Source organism: Convolutriloba macropyga, chromosome 9 (genome assembly GCF_964194025.1).
Source record: "Convolutriloba macropyga chromosome 9, txConMacr16.3, whole genome shotgun sequence".
NCBI classification, from domain to species: domain Eukaryota; kingdom Metazoa; phylum Xenacoelomorpha; order Acoela; family Convolutidae; genus Convolutriloba; species Convolutriloba macropyga.
This window is the reverse complement of record NC_134476.1, coordinates 56605235-56632502: the sequence shown is the minus strand read 5'-3', so window position 1 is coordinate 56632502 and position 27268 is coordinate 56605235. Positions and strand designations below refer to the sequence as shown.

Here is a 27268-nt window from a genome sequence, read left to right as displayed (position 1 = left end):
AGGTTTTAACCATTCACTCTTACTATACTCTAACTTTTGTTCAATTGTAATTCCTTCTAACTTGAATCCATAATCCAAATACCAATATAACATCTCTCCATCAATTACATAGTCCGCCTTATCTGTTAATTTCAACATCAACTTTTCATTTGGTTTGTTTCCTTCCTTTCTAATTAAATTTTGTTGATCTGTAAACTGATCGACATTTGATTTAGTCTTTTTTGGAAAGAATGGATGCTTCTTTGTCTTTGGTTTTAGCTCATCATTAAATTTAATATCTAAAGCAGATATAGCCTATGTTAGAGGTAGAACAATAAGAATTTTTATCATCACAAACTCTACTCTCACCAGTAGGTAAAGCTTGTATCATAGCAGTGACATACAATGAATTGAAGTCTAAATACTTTAAATAGTTTTCTTGTCATGTATACTCAGGATCTATTTTTCTGATTTACATTTTACATAACAAACACCTAACACTGAAGCTAACCCACCTCTTATACCTTTGTGAATTGTATCATATTTTAACTGTTTCTCTTTATAATATTTAAGCTTAACATTAGTATATTGTAATTCACATAACAAAGTTAAACTAGGAGTAGAAAATGCATAACAAAGATCTCTTTCATAACACTGTAAACACATAGCTCTAATCTTTTCAAAAACATTTACTGATAATAATACAACATTTTTTAGAGAGACCATCATGTAATCTTTGACTGTATTACAATCACCCTCATTCCAACAATCTAATGCTTGCTGATAAATTTTAACTGTAAAACCACTTTGTCTCAACGTAGTATGAAAAGCTTCTTTAGGGGGTATTTCTGTATTACTAAGTTCATCTAAACTATCTAACCATTCATTAGGGATTATGCATTTACGTCTCTCTAATTTAAATTTATTCAATGTTTCGCACTCATCATCACTTAATGTCTTGGTTAAAGCATCTAAACTAAGTGGATGAAAGAACTTAAATATGTCTAATGCTTTTATACAAACCATGTCAATAGTAAAATAGTTTTCCTCATTTTTAGCTAATGCTCTCATTTTAATTTACTTTGTTAGTTTAGTTACGAATAGATGATTATCATAATTTGATCAATTATATGCAAACATTGGTACAAAAGTGCCTTTAGCTTTTATGTTAGTTTTGTTGTGGACATAAACTCTAAACTTATCATTGAGGTGATTATGATTGCTAACAATATCTTTACTAATTCCTTCATTGCAATAATAACAGTTAGTATATAATGGAGTATTCGTATCCTCTTTTAGTGGAATATTTATGTTAAATACTTCTTTATATAATTAATTATAAAAATTTATTTTATCTACAAACCAATCAAGTATCTCTTCACCAAAGTAAGATTCAAACTTATCTTCTAATATATCAAGATAATCACTTTTAAAATATAACCCACAATCAAAAGTGATGCGTTTTCCATTTTTTATTATACATTCAAAATCATATGTAATAGTAGATGATCCTCTGTTTTTATAATGCAACTGATTAATTTTTAGACAATCGTCATTATGAAATGTTCTTCTGCCCACATGATTGTTTGTATTACATAAATCCAATTGTTTATTTAATGCATCTTCAGTCTGAAATGGCACACAAGATTTTAAACATGGAAAAAACTTGTTAATGTGATTTTCTTAATAAGATGTTACATCTTTACACTGTAAATAATGATTATTGCAGTGTAAGTTGTTACGTCTTTTTGGATCATTATGACTGATTAATTAAAGATTAATAGTTTTATTTTTATTTGGACTAAACAAATAAATAATATTTTACCTTTGTTTAGTTCTTGTTTTTTGCTTTATGTTATAATAATCATAAGGAGCTTTAATTTTTTCTCCTGGGAAACTTTGTTGTTGATTGAAGCCATCTAAGGAACTAGGTAGTTTTATCTCATTAATATTTTCAGGTTTATTATGAATTCTAACTCTATTAAGATTATCTTTAGCACGATGTAGATAGGTTATTAAGCACCATAGAAAACGTTTAATATCATTTTTTAAAGTATATATCTAGATACAAAAGAGGATTCTACATTACATCCACCTCTAGGATAAAACCTGTGTATGTATATACATAGTTATTTTTAACAAATCGTTGCATACTTCAACCGGATTGATTCATCTCTTGTTTTTGCATTCTGGTCTCCAGTTCACTATTCAACATATCCAAGTCATAGGGCCCATTGTGTTGTCTAGTCAAAAGTCTAAATGTGAATTCGTGTTCTTCTAGCTTATCATTTGTAGGTTTTGTATACTTTACTACATCGAAGGTGTTAAAATTGATATGGGGATATATGTTTTGTAATGCTTCTAATACTTCTAAGAATTTCAAAGCATCATAAGTCTTACTAGTTATCATTGTTTGATTGTACCTCATGTTATGATCTAATCTTATCTCATTTAATTTTGCTCTCCAATTCGAATCTATAAGTTTCCTTTGTTTAAAATTTTCTTTAGATTGAGCTGTTTCATCACGATTATTATTAAAATATCTAATTTTACATATCTTACAATAACCAGTAGTTGTTTTATCTTCTTCATTTGTATTATCATTATTGGTGTAACCACTTCGTGGATCAGTGAATTTTTTTGCAGATCTTTAGTTATATTATTACTATTGGTGTAACATTTTCGTGGATCTTCAGTTATATAATGGGTCTTAGGCCATATTTCTCCATTAGCTTTAGTTATAATAATATCTTTGGTTAATACCATTAACTGGATAATACCATTTACAATATCAGGATGCATCTTTCTTTTCAAATGTGGATCTACACTATTTTTGCTCAGAGCAGTCTTACATGTTACGCAATCAAATCTCACTCCGTTCTTTATTATTTCTCAATTTAAGACTCTTACGTTATTCCTATGTTTTAATGTTTCTACATGTTTAATATATACAGAACTAATAATCAGATGCATTTTACAACTATCACAATTCTTTTTTCCTTCTAGTTCAGGAAACCGTTTACCTATCTTTTGTTCAGTATCTTTATTGGAAACTACATTTCCCTTCTCATTAGCTTTCTTAATATTTTAATTCTGAAAGATCGTTGTTCATTCATCAAATGTTTATCCATTTGATGGTGTCTTAGATAGTTCGTTTCAGTTAGTTCTTGATCACGTTCATAACACCTAATCTTTTTATTTTTGTTTGGTTTAGATTGATCTAAATCCAAATCTATATTTTCAGTTTGATCTAAATCTGAATCTGAATTTTCATCTTTAGTTTGATCTAAGTTTTCATCTTTAGATAATCCAAAGTATTTTTATTCAACTTCACGCATAGCTTTTCTCATTACCAATAGTTGATGTTTTTTATTAGCTTCAATTTTATTCTATCTTCCTCTATTAGTTCTTAAACATCATTAAACCACCGTATTGATTCAGTTCCTTCTTCTTTCTCACTTACACCAATTGTATTACTTTAAGGTTTTTGTGTATATGTCTTGACTATTTCAGTTGCTATTTCGTCACCCTTAGGTTTATTTTTATTCATTAATTTATAAATCAATTTATTTCTTTCAAAATCAGTTTTAGAAATTGCTTCAAAGACTTTATTTTTATAAGTTTCTAATAGTTCACTTATATTTATATAATTCGAACTTGTTTGTTCACTTCTACTTTCATCACTCTGATGTTTATTTCTTTCATGAACATTTTGGCTCCACTAATAAAATAAGTACTAGATTTCGATTTCGATTTGGTTTCATTGCCATTGGAACTCGATTGTTCATTACCACTTCCAAACTGAATGTTCTCGCTGTAATCTAGGGCGCTCATTCTTATAGCACAAACATTGAAATAAAATTGCTTCTATAGATTTTCACATCCAAAATGATTAGTACCAAGTATGTCAAATGTAAAGATAAGGCATGGTGCTTGCGTTGTGATGAAAGCTTAAGTACAGTTTATTTATATTTCATATGCAGGAAAATTATAACATGAAGGGAGAGGTATAATCATATGCATATACATTATAATAAATTAAATCATTATCTAACATGCAGAATGTGAAAGATAAATAAGCATATTTCATACTAAAGATTTAAAATTTAAAAATTTTAACTGCAGGTTATGTACTCATCTTAACCAATTTAGATTTGTTCATACAAGAGAACAATTTCAATTGTATGCCGTGAGATATAATATATGATTATTATTCTTCCAGATAAAATGAGTTTATTATCCGCGCTTCTGATTATTGTAGTACTCATTTTATTATTTGGATATTTGAATTATAACATTCAATTGGCTACTATATATTCATTATAATCGAAAAGTAGACATCATAATATTGATATTTGTGTAGGTCTCACAGTAACAGATCTAAAAACTAAAATTGAATTCTATGCCGAGAGATAATTTATGCTTATAACTCGTCCATATAAAATGAGTATGTTACCCGCGCTTTTGATTAAAGTATTAAATAGTTATTATTTGGATATTGGAATTATGATCTGTATGCTAATCTAAGGAAGAGATTTAAAGGATATAAGAATATTTTAACAGAACCATATGAAATGAACAAACATAACTTCATTTATGGACAATCTAATTCAGGTAAAAACAACATTTATAAAAAATTTCTTCAACCTATATGAAACAGTTATTTTGTTTCGAGTCAGTTATTTTGTATTGACAAGAATGAATGAAAAGGATGTAATTTATATGGTAGTAGTGATCTGGATCTATTAGATAATATAATCAACTTTGGTAATAGTCTTAATATATTTGATGATATGGGTGAAAAAGTAAGATTGCCTATTAAAGATTCATTATACTCAAAAGGTAGACGTCATTACATTGATATAATATGTGTTGGTGTTACAGTAACAGATCTACTTTATAAAGCAAGGGAGAAGACACCCATAATTTACATCACAGTAAATAGTTGTCAACCGTTTTTCGAAGGATTACAAGAGAATTTAAAATATATAGCTTTAAACATATATAGCCTAAACATATATAGTTTAAAATATATAGCCTAACCTATATAGCTTTAAACATCATAAGTGTGGAGTAAAAAAATATGACCCAAATAACGATTTTTATATTGCATTAGAGAAAAAAAAATCTTGTAGATGATTCTAGAGTTAGTGATCTTAATATTGAAAAATATACAGAAAATACTGAAGTTAAAGATAAGTAGTCTAATATATTAAGTATTTTTTCAACCGATAGAATGGTAGAACCAACGCAAATCAAACATAATGGGATAATCTAGAAATAGATGAATATTTAAAATTTAAGGCAATAACTAAACAATTTAGTTTTTATAAATCATCTAAGAATGTAAAAGCTTTTTGAAATGAAATCCATAGTGGGTATAATGCTATATCTGGTATGTTCAGTTTAATGGGTATAATATATGGCTGCTATCATATTTTTGGCAATACTAATAATAATAAGAATATCAGAGTTATAGATTTGATGAGTTTTGATAAGGCTAAAAATTGGTTAAATAATGGTAAAAAGATAACAATTGGTTATTGTAGTAATAATAGATAATTTACTAAAACGAATAAATTCTGTATATCTGGTATATCATTAATAATTTTGTATATTACTATAGAATTGCTCACGAAGGTTGATGACAATTTAACTTATTAAACTGCTTATATGCAGAGAGTGTAATTTAGAAATAGATACTAGTAATGGGTATCCAAAACATGAACTAATGTCAGATTATAATAATTTACATGATGAATTAATTGAAAGATGGATGAAATGCATGCAAAGAAAATATAATGGCTATCAATTTTTGAATCAATGTAAAAATACAGCTAGAGGATTCATTGAACGCAAACATAATTATACAGATTATAGTGATATTAATTATGATAATAGTAAAGATAAAGATGATGCTAGAAGTAAAATAAATGAAATTCTAAACAATCTAAAAGATAATATTTAATTAGATTTTAAAGAAAAGATTATAAAAGCTTTAAAAATGTAAAATATAAAAATAATAATTGAAAATAAAAATATAATAATTGATGAAGTTATAAAATATTAACAATGTGGTTAATGTCAGACTATAACTAAAAAATTCTATAAAAATACATCAATATGTAAGAAATGTACTGATATAGAAACCAAATATATGTAAAGTAAATAAAAGTTATACACAGTTTTATAACAAAGGACATCCTTTTATAGCTTGTTCAAAAGAAAAAGGTAAATGTGATGGTTGTAACATATCAATTTGTAGAAATGAATTGTCTAGACACATAAATTCGTTTTGCAAGCAACAATTATACAAAAGTGATGTATTTATGCCATAATAGTGTATTTTATGGTATTATAGTATATTTTATAGTTTTGTAGTGTATTTTATGGTGTTTTAATGTACTTTATTTTATTGTAGTGCTTTCTATCATATTATAAAGTATTTCCTATGCTCAATTTGAGCGTGACAAAAATTTTATTATATACTAGAAAAGACTACAATATTATAAAATCCAAAAAAATACCATAAAACACACTACAATACTATAAAATACACTATATTACCATAAAATACACTAAATTACTATGATCATACTATTTTTGTGTAATTGTTGCCTGTAAAATGAATTTATATGTCTAGATAATGCATTTCTACAAATTGATATGTTACAACAATCATGTTTACTTTTTTAAACAAGCTATACAAGAAGGTCATTTGTTATAAAATTCCGTATAAATTTATTTACTTTACTTGTAGGACATGTTTTAGTTTCCATATCTTTACATTTCATACATATTGAAATATTTGTATAGAAATGGTTAGTAGTAGTCTTACATCTACCACGTGTTTTTTTTATAACTTCATCAATTTTTATCTTTCTTTCGATTGTTATTTTTATGGTTTCAAATTTTAAAGCTTTTGTAATCTCTTCCTTTAAATGTGTTATGATATTATCTTTTAGATTGTTTGGAAATTCTTTTAATTCACTTTTAGCCTCATCTTTATCTTTACTATTATCATTATTAATATCACTATATTCTGTATAACTATGTTTGCGTTCAATGAATGCTCTGGCTGTATTTTTACATTGATTCATAAATTGATAGCCATTATATTTTCTTTGCAAACATTTCATCCATCTTTCAATTATTTCATCATGTAAATTATTATAATGTGACATTAGTTCATGTTTTGGATACCCACTACTAGTATCTATTTCTAAATTACACTCTCTGCATATAAGCAGTTTAATAAGTTAAATTGTCATCAACCTTCGTGAGCCATTCTATAGTAATATACAAAAATATTAAATAATAAACCAGATATAGAGAATACATTCGTTTTAGTAAATTCTCTATTATTAATACATTAACCAATTGTTAACTTTTTACCATTAATGAACCAAATCTTAGCCTGATCAATATCCAATAAATCTACACCTCTGATATTATTAATATTAATAGTATTGTCAAATTGATGATAGCAGCCTTATAATATACGCATTAAACTAAACATACTAAAAATAGCAATATACCCACTATGGATTTCATTACAAAAAGCTTTTACATTCCTTTATGATTTATAAAAACTAAATGGTTTAGTTATCTCATTATGTTTGATTTGTGTTGGTTCTATCAGTCAATCTGTTAAATAAGTACTTGATATATTAAACTCCTTATCTTTAACTTCAGTATATTCAATATATTTTTCGATATTCAGATCAATAACTCTCAAATCATATACAAAATTTTTATTTTTGTCTAATACAATATAAAAATCATTAATTGGTTCATTTTGTATAATTCCATAGTTATTATGCTTAAATCTATATAGCTTAGATTCTATTCTAAACTTCTCTGTACTCTTTCGAAAAAATGTTGAGAACTATTTAATGTGATGTAAAGCATGGGTGTATTCTCTCTTGCTTTAGTACTTTAGTATTTAGATCTGTTACTGTACCACATTTTACATCAATATCATGATGTCTAGTTTTTAAGTATAATAAATCTATAATAGGCAATCTAGTGTCATAACCATATCATCAAATACAATAAGACTATTAGCAAAGTTGCTTATATCATCTAAAAGATCCGATCATTTCTACCATATATGTTACATCCTTTCCATTCATTCTTATCAATGCAAAACACATTAACTATTTCATATAGTTTACAGAAATTTGTTATAAATGTTGCTTTACCTTAATTAGCTGGTCCATATATAATGAAATTATGTTGATTCATTTCATATATTCTGTTATAAAATTCTTATATCATTTATATCTCTTCCTCAGATTAGCATATAGATCTTAATTCCAATATCCAATTAATAAAATAATTACTGCATTAGTCAAAAGCGCGGGTAACATACTCATTTTATATGGAAGAGTTATAAGCATAAATTATATCTCTCGGCATAGAATTCAATTTTAGTATTTGGATCTGTTACTGTGAGACCTACACATATATCAATATTATGATGTCTACTTTTTGATTATAATGGATATATAGTAGGCAATTGAATTTTACAATTCAAATAACCAAATAATAAAATAAGTACTACAATAATCAGAAGCACGGATAATAAACTCATTTTATCTGGAAGAATGATAAGTATATATTATATCTCACGGCATACAATTGAAATTGTTTTCTAGTATGAACAAATCTAAATTGGTTAAGATGAGTACATAACCTGCAGTTAAAGTTTTTAAATTTTTAAATCTTTAGTATGAAATATGCTTATTTATCTTTCACATTCTGCATGTTAGATATTGATTTAAGTTATTATAATGTATATGCATATGATTATACCTCTCCCTTTGCGTTATAATTTTCCTCAATATGAAATATAAACAAACTGTACTTTGGCATTCATCACAGCTCCAGCACCATGCCTTATCTTGACATACTTGGTACTAATCATTTTGGATGTAAAAAATTATAGAAGCAATTTTTTATTTCAATATTTGTGCTATAAGAATGAGTGCCCTAGATTACAGCGAGAACATTCAGTTTGGAATTGGTAATGAACAATCGATTTCCAATGGCAATGAAACCAAATCGAAATCGAAATCTAGTACTTACCTTATTAGTGGAGCCAAAATTTTCATGAATAAAAATAAACATCAGAGTGATGAAAGTAGAAGTGAACAAACAAGTTCTAATTATATAAATATAAGTGAACTATTAGAAACTTATAAAAATAAAGTCTTTGAAGCAATTTCTAAAACTGATTTTGAAAGAAATAAATTGATTTCTAAATTGATGAATAAAAATAAACCTAAGGGTGACGAAATAGCAACTGAAATAGTCAAGACATATACACAAAAACCTCAAAGTAATAAAATTGGTGTAAGTGAGAAAAAAAGGAACTGAATCAATAAAGTGGTTTAATAATCTTCAAGATCTTATAGAGGAAGATAGAATAAAAGTGAAGCTTATAAAACTTTTGGAAATGAGAAAAGCTATTCGTGAGCTAAAGAATAATACTTTGGACCATCTAAAGATGAAAATTCAGATTCTGATTCAGATTAAGATTAATTTAAAATGTAGATTTAGATTTATATCAGTCTAAAACAGATTTAAAAAAAGATTAGGTGTTATGATTGTGATCAAAAAATGACTGAAAAGAGCTATCTAAGCCACCTTCAAACGGATAAGCATTTTAAGACTGAACGAAGATCTTACAGAAGTAAAATTATTAAAAAAGCTAATGAGAAGGGAAAGGAAGTTTCCAATAAAGATACTGATCAAAAAATAGATAAACGGTTTCCTGAACTAGAAGGAATAAAGTATTGTGAAAGTTGTAATATGTATCCGGATAATAATACTGCTTATAATAAACATGTAGAACCATCAAAACATAGGAATAATGTAAGAGCAATTGATGGAGATTTAATAAAGAATGGAGTTTAGTTTGACTGCGTAACATGTAAGACTACTCTGAGTGAATATAGTGTAGATCAATATTTGAAAACAAAGATGCATCTGGATAATGTTAATGATATAATTAAAGATTTTAATATAACTAGAGACAATGGTGAAACAAGGTCAAAGACCTATAAAATAACTGAAGATCCACGAAATGGTTAAACCAATAATAATAATAAAACTGAAGATCTGGAAAGCATTTTCACTGATCCTTCAAGTGGTTACACCAATAATAATAATATAACTGAACAAGATAAAACAACAACTGGTTATTAAGATATGTGAAATTAGATACTAATAATAATCAAACTGAAACAGCTGAAGATAAAAAAAATTTTAAACAAAGGAAATTTATAGATTGAAAGTGGAGAAAGAAATTAAATGAAATAAAATTAGATCACAACATGAGATACAACCAAATAATGATAACTAGTAAGACTTATGATGATTTGAAGTTCTTAGAAAAACTAGAAGCATTACATAACATACATCCCCATATTATGTTTAACAACTTTGATGTAACAAATTATACAAAATCTACAGATGATAAGCTAGAAGAACATGAATTCAAATTTAGACTCACGACTAGACAATATAATGGGTCCTATGACTTGGACATGTTGAATAGTGAACTGGAGACTAGAATGCGAGAACAAGAGATTTGCTAAAAGAACTATCTATATACAAAGTTTCTATCCTGGTGGTGGACGTAACGTAGAATCCCGTTTTGTGTCTAGATATAGACATAATATAAAGAATACCAATAGTAAATGTTTTCTATTGTGTTTAATTGCTTATCTACATCCTGCTAAAGATAATCCTAAAATAGTTCGTACTTATAATAAATCCGAAATTATTATGAGATAAAACTACCTAGTTCCTTAGATAGCTTCAATGAACAACGAAGTTTCCTAGGAGAGAAAATTAGAGAATCTTTCGATTATTTTAACATGAAAAAAATTCAAGAATTAAACAAAGATAAAATAACTTTTAATAGGTTTAATCTTAATAAAAACAAAACTATTAATCCTGTGTTAATCAATCATAATGATCCAACAGGCAGGTTGTACTAATTTATACTTGAATAATCATTATTTACTATGTAAAGATATAACATTGTTATTAAGAAAATCATTCAAACATAATTGTTATCCATGTCTGAAATGTTGTGTGTCATTTCAAACTGAAGATGCATTAAATGAACATTTAGATTTATGTACTACAAATGATCATGTGTGAAGAAGAACATTCCATTATGATGATTATCTAAAGTTTAATAAGTTCCATTTTAAAAACAGAGTACCATTTACTATTACATATGGTTGTGAATGTATAATAAAAAAAATGGAAAACACATCACTATTGATTGTGAGTTATTTGTTAAAAGTGATTATCGTAAAATTTTAGAAGATAGGAATGAATCTTACAGTGTTGAAGACATAGTTGATTGGTTTGTAGATAAAATTAATTTTTATAATCAATTATTTAAATAAATTGTAAATTATTTAACAATTATTTAAAGAAAAATTTAATATAAATATTCCACTAAAAGAGGAGACTATTTCTCTATTATATGCTAACTGTTATTATTGCAATGAGCGAATGGGTAATGATATTGTTAGAGGTCATAATCACCTCAATGGTAAATTTAGAAGTTACGGCCACAGCAAATGTAACCTGCAAGCTAAGAACACTTTTGTACCAATGTTTGCATATAATTCATCTAATTATGATAATCATCTATCCATAACTAAACTAGCAAAGGAAATTAAAACCCAAGTATCAGCTAAATATGATGAAAACCATAAGAGTATTAGTATGGGTTGTATAAAAGCATTAGATATGTTTAAGTTAATTCATCCACTTAGTTTAGATGCTATAACCAAGACATTAAGTGATGGTGAGTGTGAAAGGTTGAAAAAATTTAAATAAGAGAGACCTAAGCTATAATCCCTTATGAGCGGTAACATAGTGTAGATAAACCTAATAATACAGAACTACCTCCTGAAGAAGCATTTTATTCTAAGTTAAAACAAATTGGTATTTGAGATAAAGAATATCGGCAAGCATTAGATTGTTGGAAAGAGGGTGGTTGTAATACAATAAAAAAATACACGTTGGTTTATCTAAAAAATGATGTATTATTATCAGTAGATGTTTTTGAAAAGATTAGAGCTATGTGTTTAGAGTATTATGAAAGAGATCCTTGTTATACTTTTTCTACTCCTGGTTGAACTTGGTTATGTGAGTAAAAGTATACTAATGTTAAGCTTAAATATTTTGGAGGAAATAGTTAAAATATGATACATTGCAAAAAGGTATAAGAGGTGGGTTAGCTTCAGTGTTAGGTGATTGTTATGTAAAATGTAAATCAGAAAAATAGATCCTGAGTATAAATGACAAGAAAACTAATTAAAGTATTTAGACTTCAATTCATTGTATGTTTCGGCAATGATACAAGCTTTACCTACTGATACGATTAGAGTTTGTGATGTTACTAATTATTCTGATTCTACCTCATAGGCTATATCTTTAATTTAGATATAAATATAATTATGAGCTAAAAGTGTTTTGATATGCATTGGTTTTTCTCTTTTTGTTACTTTTTCTGTTTATGTATCTTTCAAAGTTAAAAAACTAAGTCCCATATTGACAGAAAACAAAGCTGAAATTAATTCCTGCGAAGCGAAAAGCTAGGATTTTTTGTTCTCGTCAATTTTATTGGAGCGTTTTCATTGTTTTTAAGATCTCTTCAAATATTTTTTTGACAATTTTTACCATAAGAAGTCCATTTGGACAGTGATTTCAATCACCCTAGAGTATTAAAATTAGTGAAAATTTTTTCGTTTACTACATGAATTGCTTTCAAACTACTTCCATAGTGAATTGATCGAATGGTTAATTTTCCAAAAAAAGTTGAGTGAGTTTTTGATTTTTTTAGTACTCCTTCAATGGTTGTTGCCGCGGTTACTTTGTCGCTTACTTTTCTCAAATCCACCTGTTTTTCAAAAATGTAAGCGACAAAGTAACCACGGCAACAACAAATGAAGGAGTATTAGAAAGTTTTTCAGTTTTAAAAGTTTTCCACGGAGAGATAGATGCGTGTTTGAAATGCGTTGCTGCACTTAATTTGAGAGATAAATTAAACTTGTTTTTTTCCGAGATTTTGATCCTTTTACTTTGATCCTCATGGGTTTTCTAGCGGCTGAAGCTTAAAACTTGCAATCATATACTGTGCAATCTTTTTAACGGTTTCGCTAATGAGCTCAGTGACTTTCACATTCTTTCCTTTGAAAAAAAATTATTAAAATATTTTTTTTTGAAATATATATATATATATATATATATATATATATATACATATGCATATATATTTATATATATATATATATATATATATATATTTTCTCTTTTTTTGTATCTTCGACTAATAAAGTTTGTACGTGCGTCCGGTTGATCTCTCAAATCCAACGAGCAAAACAAGAACTGAGAAAAATTTACATTTGAAATTTGAATCATTAGCTCCCAAAATTGAACCGCCCGTTTTTTTTAAATCAGTGGCTGTTATCTACAAGAAGTCAACTCAGCATTGTGTTGCTGTGGGGGGCCGAAGTCCCACCGGGTGGAAGAACTCTATCAGTATCAAGTTGCAGATTCCCCAGTGAGATAATTCCAGTTTTTAGTACTGTGGCGGTCTATGAAGAGGAGATGTGGTATATTGTTTTCTTATAAACAGTTTTTCTCACGCTCAAAAATGAAGTACAATTTAAGAGCAAAAGAAGCTTTGACAATTGAAAATTCACCTAAGACAGATATTTGTTCCGAGAATGAGATAAATCCCAACCCAAGCAGTGGTTCAACTCAACAGATGTCCAACCTTACGATAGAAAATAAGTTTCACTTTTCAGCTGGCTCTATTTAATTTATTCCTGACACAGCCGACAAATTACATAAGATCCGGGTATTAGAACGTCTTTTGGAAGAAACGAAAGTTAGATAACTTGGATACGGCCATGATTACGACTCATGGATCAACTCAAGATCAATATGGTCCTATTGGTGTTTCAAAAAACTTTTGAGTAAATTGAAAAGAATCTCCAAGGAACTATCAGACAAAGTTGACGGTCTGCTAATTAATGCCGAGAGCGCACTCTATGCAGACGACACATTCACCGGTTTGAAATCCGAAAGAATTAGAAAAGATGGTCCCCTTCCAGATATAAAAACGTTGCTACACACTAAAGTCCCGACTATCCGCTATTTCCCTATCAATGTACGGTACAAATGGTCAAAGTTTTTCTCTGACGTCAGTACTGATTGCATTGAAGATCCTAATACCGAACTAAACTGGAGAAATTTCGGATTGTCTAAATGCATTTTACGTGCCAGTAACAGAGGAGGGCAAAAACACAGGCGGAAAAACGACCAAAGAATTCTAGAAAGAATTAATCGCTGGAACAGCGGAGACTTTGGAGGGCCATGGAACGGAGCTTGCTCTTTGAAACAAATGAAACGATCAAACGATACAAACTCCGAAGAGATTATCAAACGTGCAGATAAATTTGGTTTCCAGGGCCAATATGGCAGAGCAGCAAAAGTTTTGGCTTCTGATGGTTTTGCACCAGTCAAAAAGGCAATTCTCGATAGTTTGAAAAAATTGCTTCCCCCTGAAGAAAAGCTTATTGTAGTCCAAATTTTTTCATCACAAGCCTATCAATTCCGTGAGGAAAATAATTCGGAACAGCTGAACTCGTTTTCAAGATTTACAGCAGCGGGTCCTTCAAAAATGTTTTCCGAACATCTTTTGCATGCTGTACAGTGTACCGCTTCAGACCAGTCACAAATTGCGTTGAGAGTACTAAGCTGGTAAACATATGCTGCCGTGGGGAACTTCCCGAATTTGTTTCACGAGATCTATGTAGTGCATCGTTATCAGCCTTGCTGAAAAAGAAAGGCGGTGTTTGCCTTATTGCAGTCGGAGAAGTCTTGAGGAGGCTAATAGCTAAATGTTTAGCCAAGGAAGCAAATTTAGAAGCAAAGGAACTTTTCCAGAGCCTGCAATTGGGCGTGGGAGCGAAGGGAGGAGCGGACACCATTATTCATTTGACTAAGATTGCGAATGAAAAAATACTCACCTCTTCTAGTTCCTCGGGTATTTTGCAAATTGACTTTTGCAATGCATTTAATGCAATAAAACACAGTGAAATGCTGAGAGCCATTGCCAGTTCAATGCCAGGTTAAGGCTGTAAGGCGGTATCCAACAATGCGACCCATTAGGCCCTTTATTCTCTTTGACGCTCTGGCCTTATTATAGAGAAAATTCAGGAAACTTCGCCAGAGCTTCAACAACTTTCCTGGTATCTAGATGATGGTATGTTGGTGGGCTCAGAGGTTGATCTCATTAGATCTTGGGATCTTCTATGCCAGCTCGGACCCGATCGCGGCCTCCAAGTCAGGGTCGATAAATGCGAGCTGTGGTCCACGGTAGATTTAGACAGACTGGATGTAAGAATAAAACGAAATGATATTTCGGACCTTGAGGTTCTTGCAGCTGCGTTAGGAACCCCAGAGTTTGTCTGCATGAAACTTAACGAAATGATAGGGAAAATAGGGGTACTTTTCGAAAAGTTGGACTATCCTGATGACCCTCAGTGCGCCCTAGGTATCCTGCGCAACCGTAATGCGTTCCCCCAAAATGGTGTATTCTTTGCGTTTTCAAACGCCCACAAGTCCAGTTATTAAAACCCTAAAAGAAATTATTGCCCGACAGCGCGAAATACTTGAGAATATCCTTGGAACTCTTCTTCCAGAAGAATCCTGGACTCAAGGAACCCTGCCCTTAACACTTTCAGGGTTGGGTGTTCGCCAATGCCAGGACCAGTATAGAGCATCATACAGTGGTTCTGTTCTCTCCTCTAAAGATCTTGTTTCGAAAATAACCGAAGAAAGCCCAAAAAACTGCCAAGTTTTTCAGGATCTTTATTCCAGTATAGCACAACCGGACATTTCAAACCTCTCGCAAAAGAAGATTCAGCATGCTCTTGATAATGAAAAATTTCATGGTGTCAAAGAGAATCTAGTCTGTGAGAGAGAATCCGCCCGACTTCTCTCATTTTCTGTTCGACATGCTGGAGCTTGGTTGTCTGCTCCCCCCATTCCAGCTCTTGGGCTTCATATGGCACCAAAAGTATTTAGAATTAGTGCAAAGTACAGGTTGGGTGTCCCTGTCTACGACGCCGAAAGGAAGTGCCCGTTCTGTAAAACAGGAATTCTTGACATCTATGGGGATCATGCCATTGCGTGTCACGGTCGAGGAGACGCAATTGCAAGACATGACCGGATTCGAGATAAAGTAGTGTCTGCTTGCTCATCTGCGAGTCGATCACCAGTAGTGGAAAAAAAGAACCTAATTCCAGAAAGCCAGTCACGCCCCGGAGACATCTTTGTCCCGACTTGGAAAGCGGGGAAACCTGCTGCATTTGATGTAACTGTTACTTCGTCGCTGCAATCCAACTCTCTCACTAATGCGGCTACAAAGGCAGGATACGCACTTGATGCAGCAGATGAAAAAAAATTTTGTCTCCACGACGATAATTGCGCAAAAATGGGAATCACATTTGTTCCCCTTGCAATTGAAGTCCTTGGCGGGATATCGGCAACCTTCAAGAAAACACTCAAGCAGTTGGCTGTGTTAAGTGACAATCGTTCCTTCCAGGCGCAGGGGTTGTCTGTAGCTTTCTGTAAACTAATGCAATCCTGGTCAATCACCGCTATTCGAGGATCAGCGGAAATGTTGCTGGCCCGGGCTCCCTAGTTGACTATTTTGCTTTTTGGGTGCTCGACCTCTCGGAAGGGAGATGGTTGATCCAGTACTGTTGCAATGATTGTCGACCGATATGATCAAGGGGTCTGCCTCAATGATTTTGACACGCTCTTTTTGGCCAGATTTAACCAATTCAGAATAAGAAGAGTCCAGATTGGTCCTTTAAGGATGAGTCGCCAAAACGATTGCAACAAACGGGAGCCTTATCAATGTGCAGTTCTAGTATTTTTATTCTTACCTGACCAAAGTGGGGAGAATAAAAACATTCACTTTACATGTGAAAAATAAAAAATGCCGATGAAATGAGATTCATAAACTGTTGATCTGTTGTATTGACAATCACCGTTTTGTTAATCAAGTTAATTGTTTTTAATAAAAGATAACTTATCTTCAAAAAAAAGTCTTCAGATATAATTTGCTTGATATCAAAAGTTGTTCTTCTACATATGCTGATAGTGTGGTTTTGATTAGTCCAATTCTTTGAATTGTAGTTCCGGACTGGTTTGGCTATAATTTTTAATTCTTTGTTTCCATCTATGTATCTTGCGATAATATTGATTCTTTAATTTTCAGTGACTTCTGGCGCCGTTCAGTTTAACTTATGTGCGTGACGTCATTTATTAATAATTTTTGAGTTAGCTTTTAGGTTAACTGCTTGTTAGGGTTTTGACTTAATTCAGTCGAAAAATGGCTTCGGCACGCACCCAATGAAAAATATTGGTTTGAATTTGAAAAATATTCACAATTGAAGTCCAACAAAGTGCATCTAAACGGCACTGCCAATTGAGGAGCTCTAACTCTTGAGGATTAGTTTTGTTGAACATATTATTACGAAATTAGACTCCGTATCTATACTATGCCTCTACAATATAACAGCAAGTCAATTTATGTGTTATTCTTTGCTTGTTTCAAGAAGGTCAAGAAGGTCTATGCCGGCTATTTTCCGGCGATATGGCGGCTATGTTTGTAACTTTCCAGTAGATGCTCTTTGTTCTGCACACACAATTGCTGTATTGAAGAAGGTTTTCTTATTGAAATCGTTAGCTGAGCCATAACAATGATAAGGGTTTGTAGGCTATCATAGCTATTTTTTGTTCCATTTGGTCCAAATTATTAGCAAAACAACTTATCGCAAGTCAAAGCATATAACAAAAATCATGCCAATTTTTTTAATCCAATGATTGATCCATAAAACCATAATATGGTATACAAACTTCTTAAAACGTGCTGGAGCCTGCTTATTTTTGACGTTTTATATAATCTGGTCCAGAAAACCGAAAAAATATTTCCATGAAGTGAAACGGGGGCGGGGGGAGTGGGTTGTCAGCAACTTACGTGGTGTTCCTGGGGTGACTAATTGGGTTATATTCCGTAAAACTGGCTGAGAGTTTAAATACTGCGGTTACATCAACATGGGTAGCCTTGCTGAGTGAGTTATTTAGGACTGGAGTTCCTATGCTACTCTTAGGTCTTTTTTGACACAGGTTTTGTGGACAAAACGGATGCGACATTGGATATAGAGAGGAGAGATTGTGACATATGAGAGGATCAAACATGTCAGCACAAAACAAGTACAGATCACGCAAGTCCAAGAGCAGCAAATCTCAGAGATCAGACAGCTCAGATTTTGACACCAGTCTCTTCAGGGCAAAAAGCTCCAACACTATAGACAAAATAAAAAAGAAGAAAAGGTAGTTACGCCTCTTTCCTACACAAGCTGAGATCCCAGAAGGAAATCACCCCTGATCACACCGTCCCAGACCAGACTCAAATACACTTGCATATTTTTCTGCGCTCATATCCATCTCCGACTAGACTCAAATGCGCTCAAAAGCCATCCATCACATCCAAATGCGGCATATAGACCTATCTCGCCATCGAAATTGTCCCTGATCAGAGATTATCATGAGTTCAACATTTTCTGATCAGAGCAACGCTTACTATGAGGGACTATTTAAGCATATCAACCAATTAATCTAAAAGCACTATTCCATTGGATGTGGGGTGGATTTTTGCCTTATTTATGCTTTATTTGAAAAATACTATAGTAAATTCTGCGCACTTGGACTATCACAAAAAAGATTTGTTTGTATAAAAAAAAACTTACGGAAAGTGAACTCAAGAAAGTAATCAAAAGATTAAAGAAATGAGAAACGCGAAATGGAACTATAAATATCTTAAGTTTATCGGTGCTCTCATAATGAAAAAGACGAAATGTTAAATGAGATATTATGGATAAAGAATGAAATGAAGGAATTTATTTTTATGTGATGGAATAAAATTTAACTTAATAGTAATAAAAAACACATCCATTGAAAGTTCACAACTAAACACATATTGAGCCAAAAAATTTTCATCATGCAAGCAAACAACACAAGGAAGAAATTGTAATCAACCAATGATCTTATTGAAAGTCATCAGTTGTTGCAAAATTTGCAAAAACTGATAATCGGTATCAGTATTTTTGCAAAATTTGCAAAAACATCTCTAACCTACCTCCTAAAACTCAAAATTCAGTAACATCTGAATCCACTTATAAAGGTGTCGAAAAAATTGCCGCAGAAAAGCATTAACATTACCAGCTAATCAACCGAAATCTAAATAAAGGACACTTTCTTCGAAAAACTTTTATTACCATACAGGCAATTGGAACCAGTGGAATCATTTTTACACATTTTTAAGCCAGCACTTCAGAATAATTTTTCCTGAAGCTCGATTATTTTCTTTGCTTCAGAACAGCAAATTTGTATAAGTTCGTATAAGCACGCTTAATTATCTCTAATGTTCAATTGAAAAACAAAGCTGATTCAAAGCGACAAGAGATTAGGTAAAAAGATATGGAATGGAAAAATCTCACAGTAGTTTGAATGTTTATTGATGCTCACCTTCATTTAATCTTTTTGGAACGGTTTTGTTTGGTCAAATAACAACAATTTAAGAAATAATTTTATTTGTCAGAAAAATACTTCTGCTTTTTTTAGTTGAAATTTTCGAAAAAATTGGTACTAAGGCTTATTCTTTTAAATGATTGGTCAAAATTGAGGACTGTTGAGGATTGTGAAAATTTTGTTAATTTAATCCTATAAGCTACTCAAAGATTACTTCTACGCCCAGAGGCTCTGTTATCAATAATTCGAGACCAACCTAATACTCAGATGGGCAGAATAAAAATTTCTTTAATTTTCAGAAAAATTTAAAATTTCCACCTCCGTTCATTTGTCAGTTCTGTTACAAAATTTAAAAAGAAACAAAGTTTGGATATATTCTGTTCCCCCCCCCCCCCACTCAGCTTATTGGCTCATATCTTTTATGTCCCCAGACGAACGTGTTATTTTTTTACTTAGTAACGTGCTATATAACATATAATTTTTAACTGGGAGCCAAAAAAATAGATCCCACAATTTTGATTAAAGGGTGGCACCTGATGATGTAAAAGCAGCGAGCTGAGTTCATAAGTAATGGTTATGTGACTCTGCTTGACGTCATTGAGAACTTCTGGCGTTTATGGAGAACCGCGAAGCGATTCGAGATATTAAGTCAGGATTTCGAAGTGACTTCTGCAGAGTCACCTATCCATGCTTAAAACACGAAGCGCGCACGGTTTAAAATGACGAAAGTCAACGAAATTCAACTTCTGACTAGGTAGCAACTTTTGGCATCTTAACTTCTGGCATTGCAGACTTTCGTCATTTTAAAATGTGCGCTTGAGTGTTTTACTTCAAAGTTTCGTATATTGAATCAACCTCCCGCTTCTAATATAAAAGTGATTTTTAGTAGTTGAGCAACTACATGATTGTAGCTTAGGGGTTAAATTGTCCTGTCTGCCTCCTGCGCTGGAGATCTCGTGTTCGAACCCATAGCAAGTCAAAGTTTTCGCACCCAAATTATTTATAAGCTACACCACCCCTCGTTGGAGAGCAATTCATCCAAAGTTAGTTTGTTTATGTTTCGTTTAGCTGACAGCATTAACTCAATCAACACTTTAAAAATACATATACTAAGTTAAGTATAAAACAATTAAAAGTAAACGTTTAACCCTTCATTTCAACAATTCATTGCATAATTGAGCTGTGAAGTTAGTCTCCACTATTTTACCAAATCTGGCTCTGAACGTGTTGCGCCGTATTTTTTATCTCAACTAAAGTCATTGCAACAATTGAGCAATTATTGCATTCGCTGAATGTATTGAAGTTTACCTGTCTGGATGATTTAAATTGCATGGTTGTTAAAATGTCCAGCATAAAAATATGAAATTTCTCGAGCGACATGGTGGTCTAGCTTATTAAAATATTACCTCAGAGGAAAAAGACAATAGTTTTGCTTAGTGCAAATTGTCTTTCTGGAAATAGCCTCGCTGTTCCAAAAATATTGAATTTTTTTTAACATCAAAAACAATTCAACGGTCAACAGCAAGGACAATATTCTGTTACTGAAAACCAGCCTAAAACGATTGCATTTGAAGGCGAAGTCAGTGTGATGAGTGCACATCGTTACGGACTCATTACGCGAAGTGAGTTTTTAGCACTATACTTTCTTGTTATAGCAATGCGCGCATATTTCTGTGATAAGTAGGTATCTCACACACCGAATGCTTAGACTATTTTAACCAAAATAACGCTTCTGAAGACATCAGCACGCTAATTTCCCAGCAATCAGCTCAGTACTACAGAGCCAAGAGATGACAAACAAAAAAGCGTTTTTTATTGGTTCTCATCAATCTGTTGACCCTAATCTACTGCATAGAGCAACAAATATACCAACAATGGAATAAAGAACAACCTCAGTGGACGGAACGGCTGGTCATCCATTTTTTGTTGAGTAGAGACATGTTGACGAGAACTCTACAAATTACGTATCTCAGCCTCAGAGAAAAAGAGCAGGGGTCAATTGCTCATTCGGTTGGATTTAATAAGTGCGGCGGCTTCAAATGCTATGAAATTTTATATTGTAAAAGTATTTACTGCCATCTTTTCTATTAGAAGATAATGATGTAACCAGAATAAGCTTTTAGCTTCATCATATTTTATATTTTTTAATCATATTCTATGCTTTATGCTTCAGGAACGGTTGTTGTTGTAAACATCAAAATTTTAAAAAATTGTTCTTCAATAAAATAATCAATAGACGGAAGAAGATTTTTTGTGTTTAGTTCCTATTGAAAAAATTTTTTACTTTAATATTTTAAAACCATTCGGATACAATTTTTGATAGTTTAGAAAATTTTCAGTTTTATTTTTAATTTTTAGGAAAGATTATTTTTTTTTGAACTTAAAGAAAAATTGTTGGAGAAAACTCGACTTTTAACCAAAAAAAATCATTGCAGCAGAAAGAATCATTGAAAAAATCATTGCAGCTGGCTGCTGGTAGAATCAAGCACTTGCTGCTGGACTTTAGCTCAAGCCGTGAGATTTTTTGGCAAGTCGGACTCTGTTCAAAATGTTTGACTGCCAGTTTCAATGGTATTTTGGTATTCTTTGTAGATGCGCACGCATACACAAAAAATACGAATAAGCAACAATAACCAATAAGCAAAATAATCATTTCGATTTACAAGAAGACCAAGCTCGATTCAAAAGTGTGCTTATAAAACCACTCTTCCTCGACGCATGAAAAGACCGTGCTCGACCTCAACTTGACATGAAAGGACCTTAGCTGGAGTCATGGCGAGACTTTAACTGGACTTTAACTGGGTGCTTGGTCGTGCGATTATGTTCAATATTGTACCCCGTTACTAGATTCATGTCTTTTCATAAGTCGAGCTCTAAACCTGCATGATAAAAGTGCGATTCAGCTTAGAACACCTTTGGAAAAAATGCTTTATCTAATTTTCGTTGATCTGTATCAAACGGCAGTCAGGGGGCTCAAACGCGGCTACTTTCCTGCAATCTTGTGGAATTGATTTTTGTTGGGGAATGTTGTGTGTTCCCGGCTCCTCTGTTCTATAATTTTGTGAAAGGGAATCGTCAGATCTGCGCTCTGGGTAAGAAACACCAATAATAATGTTCTGTTTTAACTATAGGTCACTCAAAACACCTGGCATTGATGAGATGATCATGCAGAGCAATAGATGTAGCCACGAAGGATCATTGACAGATGGGAAGGACAATTCCCCCAACTCAAGCGCCTCCTCCTCCTCTTCAAAGATATCCCAAACAGTTATCGACACTCTACGATCAAAGCTACAATCGAGAAATCTTGCGTATCCTTTCACAGATTTAGAACTAAGACGATGGCTTATTCAACGCAGAACCATTCCAAAAGCGCTGCTGGCAATCGAAAGGCACTTGGCATGGAGGAAGGAAAATGACGTGGACCATATTCTGGAAGAGCCGGTTACAGATGAAGAGTTAAGAGTCCAATTGGAAGCGGATGTGTTCGAATTTTTACCCGAGAGTGAAACAGACCCAAAGGGAAGACCTATAGTGCTATGTTTTCCTGCAAAACATGCAGAACATTGTGGGGTGGGCAAAGTTGACATCAAGAAATTCGTGATCTACTACCAGGAATACTTGACGAAGTTGTTGAACAGAATGAACAGTCAGGATTTTGTGGCTATATTAGATCTTAAGGGATGCAAAATTAAACACTTTGATTACAGTATTGCCAAGAGTGTGGGAGAACTGAATAGACAACACTACCCAGAGAGACTGGGAAAAGTGTATGTGATTAACTACCCCATGTTCTATCACGTAGTCTGGTTTGTGGTCAAAAACTGGCTGGCCAGAAAGACGCAAGCTAAAATCAAGTTCAAGGATGCTAAGAAAGTGGATATCAGCTATATAATGGAAAACAAGAAAATGCCTGAAAACTTTGCTTGGAAATAGGAAAACATCAAACCATAAATAAAGACTCAAAACTGGCTATACTTAACTAAGATACTATTCTGTGCTCACATGCATTGCAATCATACCAACTTTCAAAAAAAGAACGGCGCTCATTTCATGTTGAAAACGGAAGCTCACCTGACACGTCTGTGAGAAACAGTTGACGGTTACTTAAATGAAATGGGGTTGTCCCCTCCCCCCTTTTATTGAGGGCAGGTGGGTGCATGTGGTGGTTTCATAGGGGTAGATGGGTGTGAGATGGGTTTAGTTAGGTACGGGGGCAGTTTGATCTAGAAAGGAGGGACTGTTATGGGGTCAAAATTTCTCAAACGCCACTTCCATGCTTTATCAGTCGAGAATTTTAATTTGCTCTCAGACAAATTTTCTACCAAATATAATAGTCCTGTGGTTATTAAAAGAGGAGTATTGGCGTTCTACAGGTTTATAGGACTCAAAGAGGAGTAACGGTAATTGATAAGTTTTTTTTAGATGAGGCAAGTTTGTTCATGACTTGAACTTGTACCAATTTTTCATCAAACATTGTTTTTTGTTTTTGAGCAATGGACTTCAACTGTAGCCTAATAACTAAGACAGAGTAGGAACTGCTTGTATTTTCAAGGACCAAAGGTCATTTTGAGTAGCGTTCTTCCCATAACAGTCTCTCCTGCGCATCCAGTTACAGACGCCTCCCCTCATCTCACTCCCCTCACTTTATCACTACACTCGCAACTCACACCCTGTGGATAGTTTTCAAGTAATTTTGAGAAAATTTCCTGCCACAACAGTCCCTCCTCCTTTTTAAATATGAAACACCCTAAACAACCAACCCCGTTCCCCAATTAAAAGCTCCCTACTTACCCCCATCTACCATAATTGGCACTCCGCAAAACCTACGTACCCTACCACACTTAACCTACCTAACCCCTACTGCCCGCCCAATTTTGAGTCCTTTCCCAAAATTCTTCAGGATGTTTTTTTCGTACGATGTGTTCACAAATTTTTTGACGATCTTCAGCTTTCAAAATGGGTTATAAATCACAGGCGACGTTAAGATTCATTAGAGTAAAATTGGTTTTAGTAGTCTCTCACTGAGCTGTGTATATCGTGCTATAGTTGCTAGAAAAGACTAAAATCAATGTAAAAAGCTCATTTCTTGAAGTATTTGGAATCAAAAGTAGTGGATAAAACAGGGATAGCAACCACCAGTAAAATTTGACACTTTCTCCTAACGCTAATTGCGCATGTCGAATCGGGTCAAATTTTACTGCTTATTGCTATCCCTGTTTTATCCACTACTACATATTCACTCTAAGTCTAGCATTAAATTATGAAATGGCTTAATTCAAGAAAATAATAATAAGCTCGTTTGCAAATTCACTTATGTACATCACAAAATATTATTTCTTTTCTATACTACACTTTTATATTAAACGTTTCAGCATATTCCTTGAATCTATCTTGGGTATGTGTATATCTATATCTATTAAGATAGATGCACACTCTGCATCTTCCATTTCGAAACCTAAAGAAAGAAATACGTTTGTAAACTTTACACATATTACACGCAAGATATTGATCTGGATTAAAGTAATGGTCTCCCAAATGTTTAATATAAATTTTTACTTTAACTATATTTTTAACTATGTAAACACAATATTCTAATTCTTTGCAATCATTACAACATTCTTTCCAAGGCTTATTCTTACACTTATCACACTTCATTTTTTCACTTTCAAAAAATTATTTTTTCCAAAATTTTCCCTAATAAAATTCACCAAGTCTCACTCAGCAAACAGTAATGTCACACGTGTGAACTTCTGCGACGTCTGTAATTTATCCTTTGAAACAAAGAAGGGTTTATACAGACATCAATCATACGATCCCAAACATAAAGAACTAGTGGAGAAAATGTTTGATTCTGATTTGGATGAGGCTATAACTGAAGCCTCAACTAAAACTGAAGCCTCAGCCGAAACTATAGAGAAAATGTATGATTCGGATGGAGACTTTATCTCTGTCAAAACTTCTACTAAAAGTGAAACTAAAGATATTATTAAAACTAAAACTAAACCCGACGACAATATCTACACCAGAATTAAGTTTGAATGTAAAGAATGTCATGAAGAATTGAGAAGTTGAGTAGCTCTAACTACTCATTCATATAGTCACAATCGCATGTATCTAGAAAACACAGAAGACTTTGTTATAAACTCGAGTCAGAACATGAAAGAATTTTTTATTACGGATAAAGGTGGGAATTACATTGAAGATATAGACGAAGCAACTAATTACTCATTAGAGGAAATTAAAAACTGTTATCAGTTTAGAAAAGTTAAGAGTTTTAAATATAAGGTCACGGCCGAGTGTGAGTACAAAACGAGAACCAAAGAAAAAGTTAAAATTACAAAAATATTCTTCAACGCCGACTATATTATTAATAAGGCTATATATGATTACGGTGACTTCAAACAATGGCTAGATATCGAAAAGGAAATATATGAAGTTTATGGCTACCACTTCGAATCTCTTGGATTGAGAAGTTTTCAGTTGAACATTGAACCAACTAAGGCATCTATTGGTAGTTATATAGATTTAACCCCTGATCTCAAAAACTCTAAATCGATATTAAATATAACTAGTTATAAATACAATTGCTTGCAACTAATTATTACTGCTTTGCTACATCCTGCTATAGACCACGCAACATGCGAGAGTAAATATGTAAATAATCTAATTGAAGCACGAAGATGATTTTGCTTATACGTTAAGAATACAGAAATTGTACAATACTAATTTTTGGGTATACACACCTCGTGGTGGGGGCAAAGTAGAATTGTTTAAACCAGTGGATTATTTTGATAAAGATAGAAAAGATGTCAGAATATTGGTTTGGGGAGATGGTACTACAGAACACTGTGCTCTAATTAAAAACATAGAAACCTTGTTAGATCGACCAAATAGAATGAATCACAAATTCTATTACTGTGTTAGATGTACATATTGGTTTGATTCACAATTTAAATACGACAAAAATGAATGTAACAACTCTTGCAAACCCGAGGTTGTTTGTCCTAAGAAGAAGAAAATTACTTTTTTAAATGAACATAAGCGTCAGAATATAAAAATGTTATAACTGCTGATATAGAATGTTGCATTGTTGAAGTCGCAACTAATGACTGTAAATATGTATTAGCTGAACACATACCAATAAGTGTGGGTTACATCTGGCAGGGTAATTTCAAATACTACTTCGGTCTTGATTGTATCAGAAGATTTGCTAGTGATCTATTAGAATTAGAAACTGAGAATAACTTCAAGCGCAACAAACAAATGATATTCAATGAAGAAGATAAATTATATCATGAAACTAATAACACTTGTCATATCTGCAGTAAAACATACATTAATAAAGTAAGAGATCATTGTCATGAAACTGGTAAATATAGAGGACCAGCATGTAAAATATGTAATCTGAAGTATAAACAACAAAACATACCACTAGCCGCTGGTAAGTCTAAGATGTTTAGCATTGGTTTTCTCAAATTCTTAGACAGTTATAACTTCTTAGCTATGCCTCTAGATCAAAAAGCAAGGACATATGTGTGTAAAACTAAAATATTATATCCATATGAATACTTTGGTTTAGACACTTACCAAGAAGTCATAGGTAATCTAAATATAGAAAACTTCAAATCCTCTCTTTCTA

At 32.2% G+C, this 27268-nt stretch overlaps 1 protein-coding gene across 2 annotated transcripts in view; it reads left to right on the top strand.

Moving 5' to 3' along the window:
• LOC142345484 (uncharacterized) overlaps positions 1-23714 on the top strand; it is a 28006-nt gene extending 4292 nt beyond the window's left edge. The window contains exons 2-3 of one of the 2 annotated variants that reach the window (XM_075397549.1): positions 18223-18429; positions 22758-23707. In XM_075397549.1, the coding sequence (XP_075253664.1) occupies positions 18278-18429; positions 22758-23562 (957 nt within the window). In that variant the 5' untranslated portion in view covers positions 18223-18277 and the 3' untranslated portion in view covers positions 23563-23707. Of the gene's footprint in view, positions 1-18222; positions 18430-22757 lie in introns of both variants that reach the window. The other variant, XM_075397550.1, reaches the window with a different exon arrangement.
• Positions 23715-27268: the final 3554 nt, after the last annotated feature.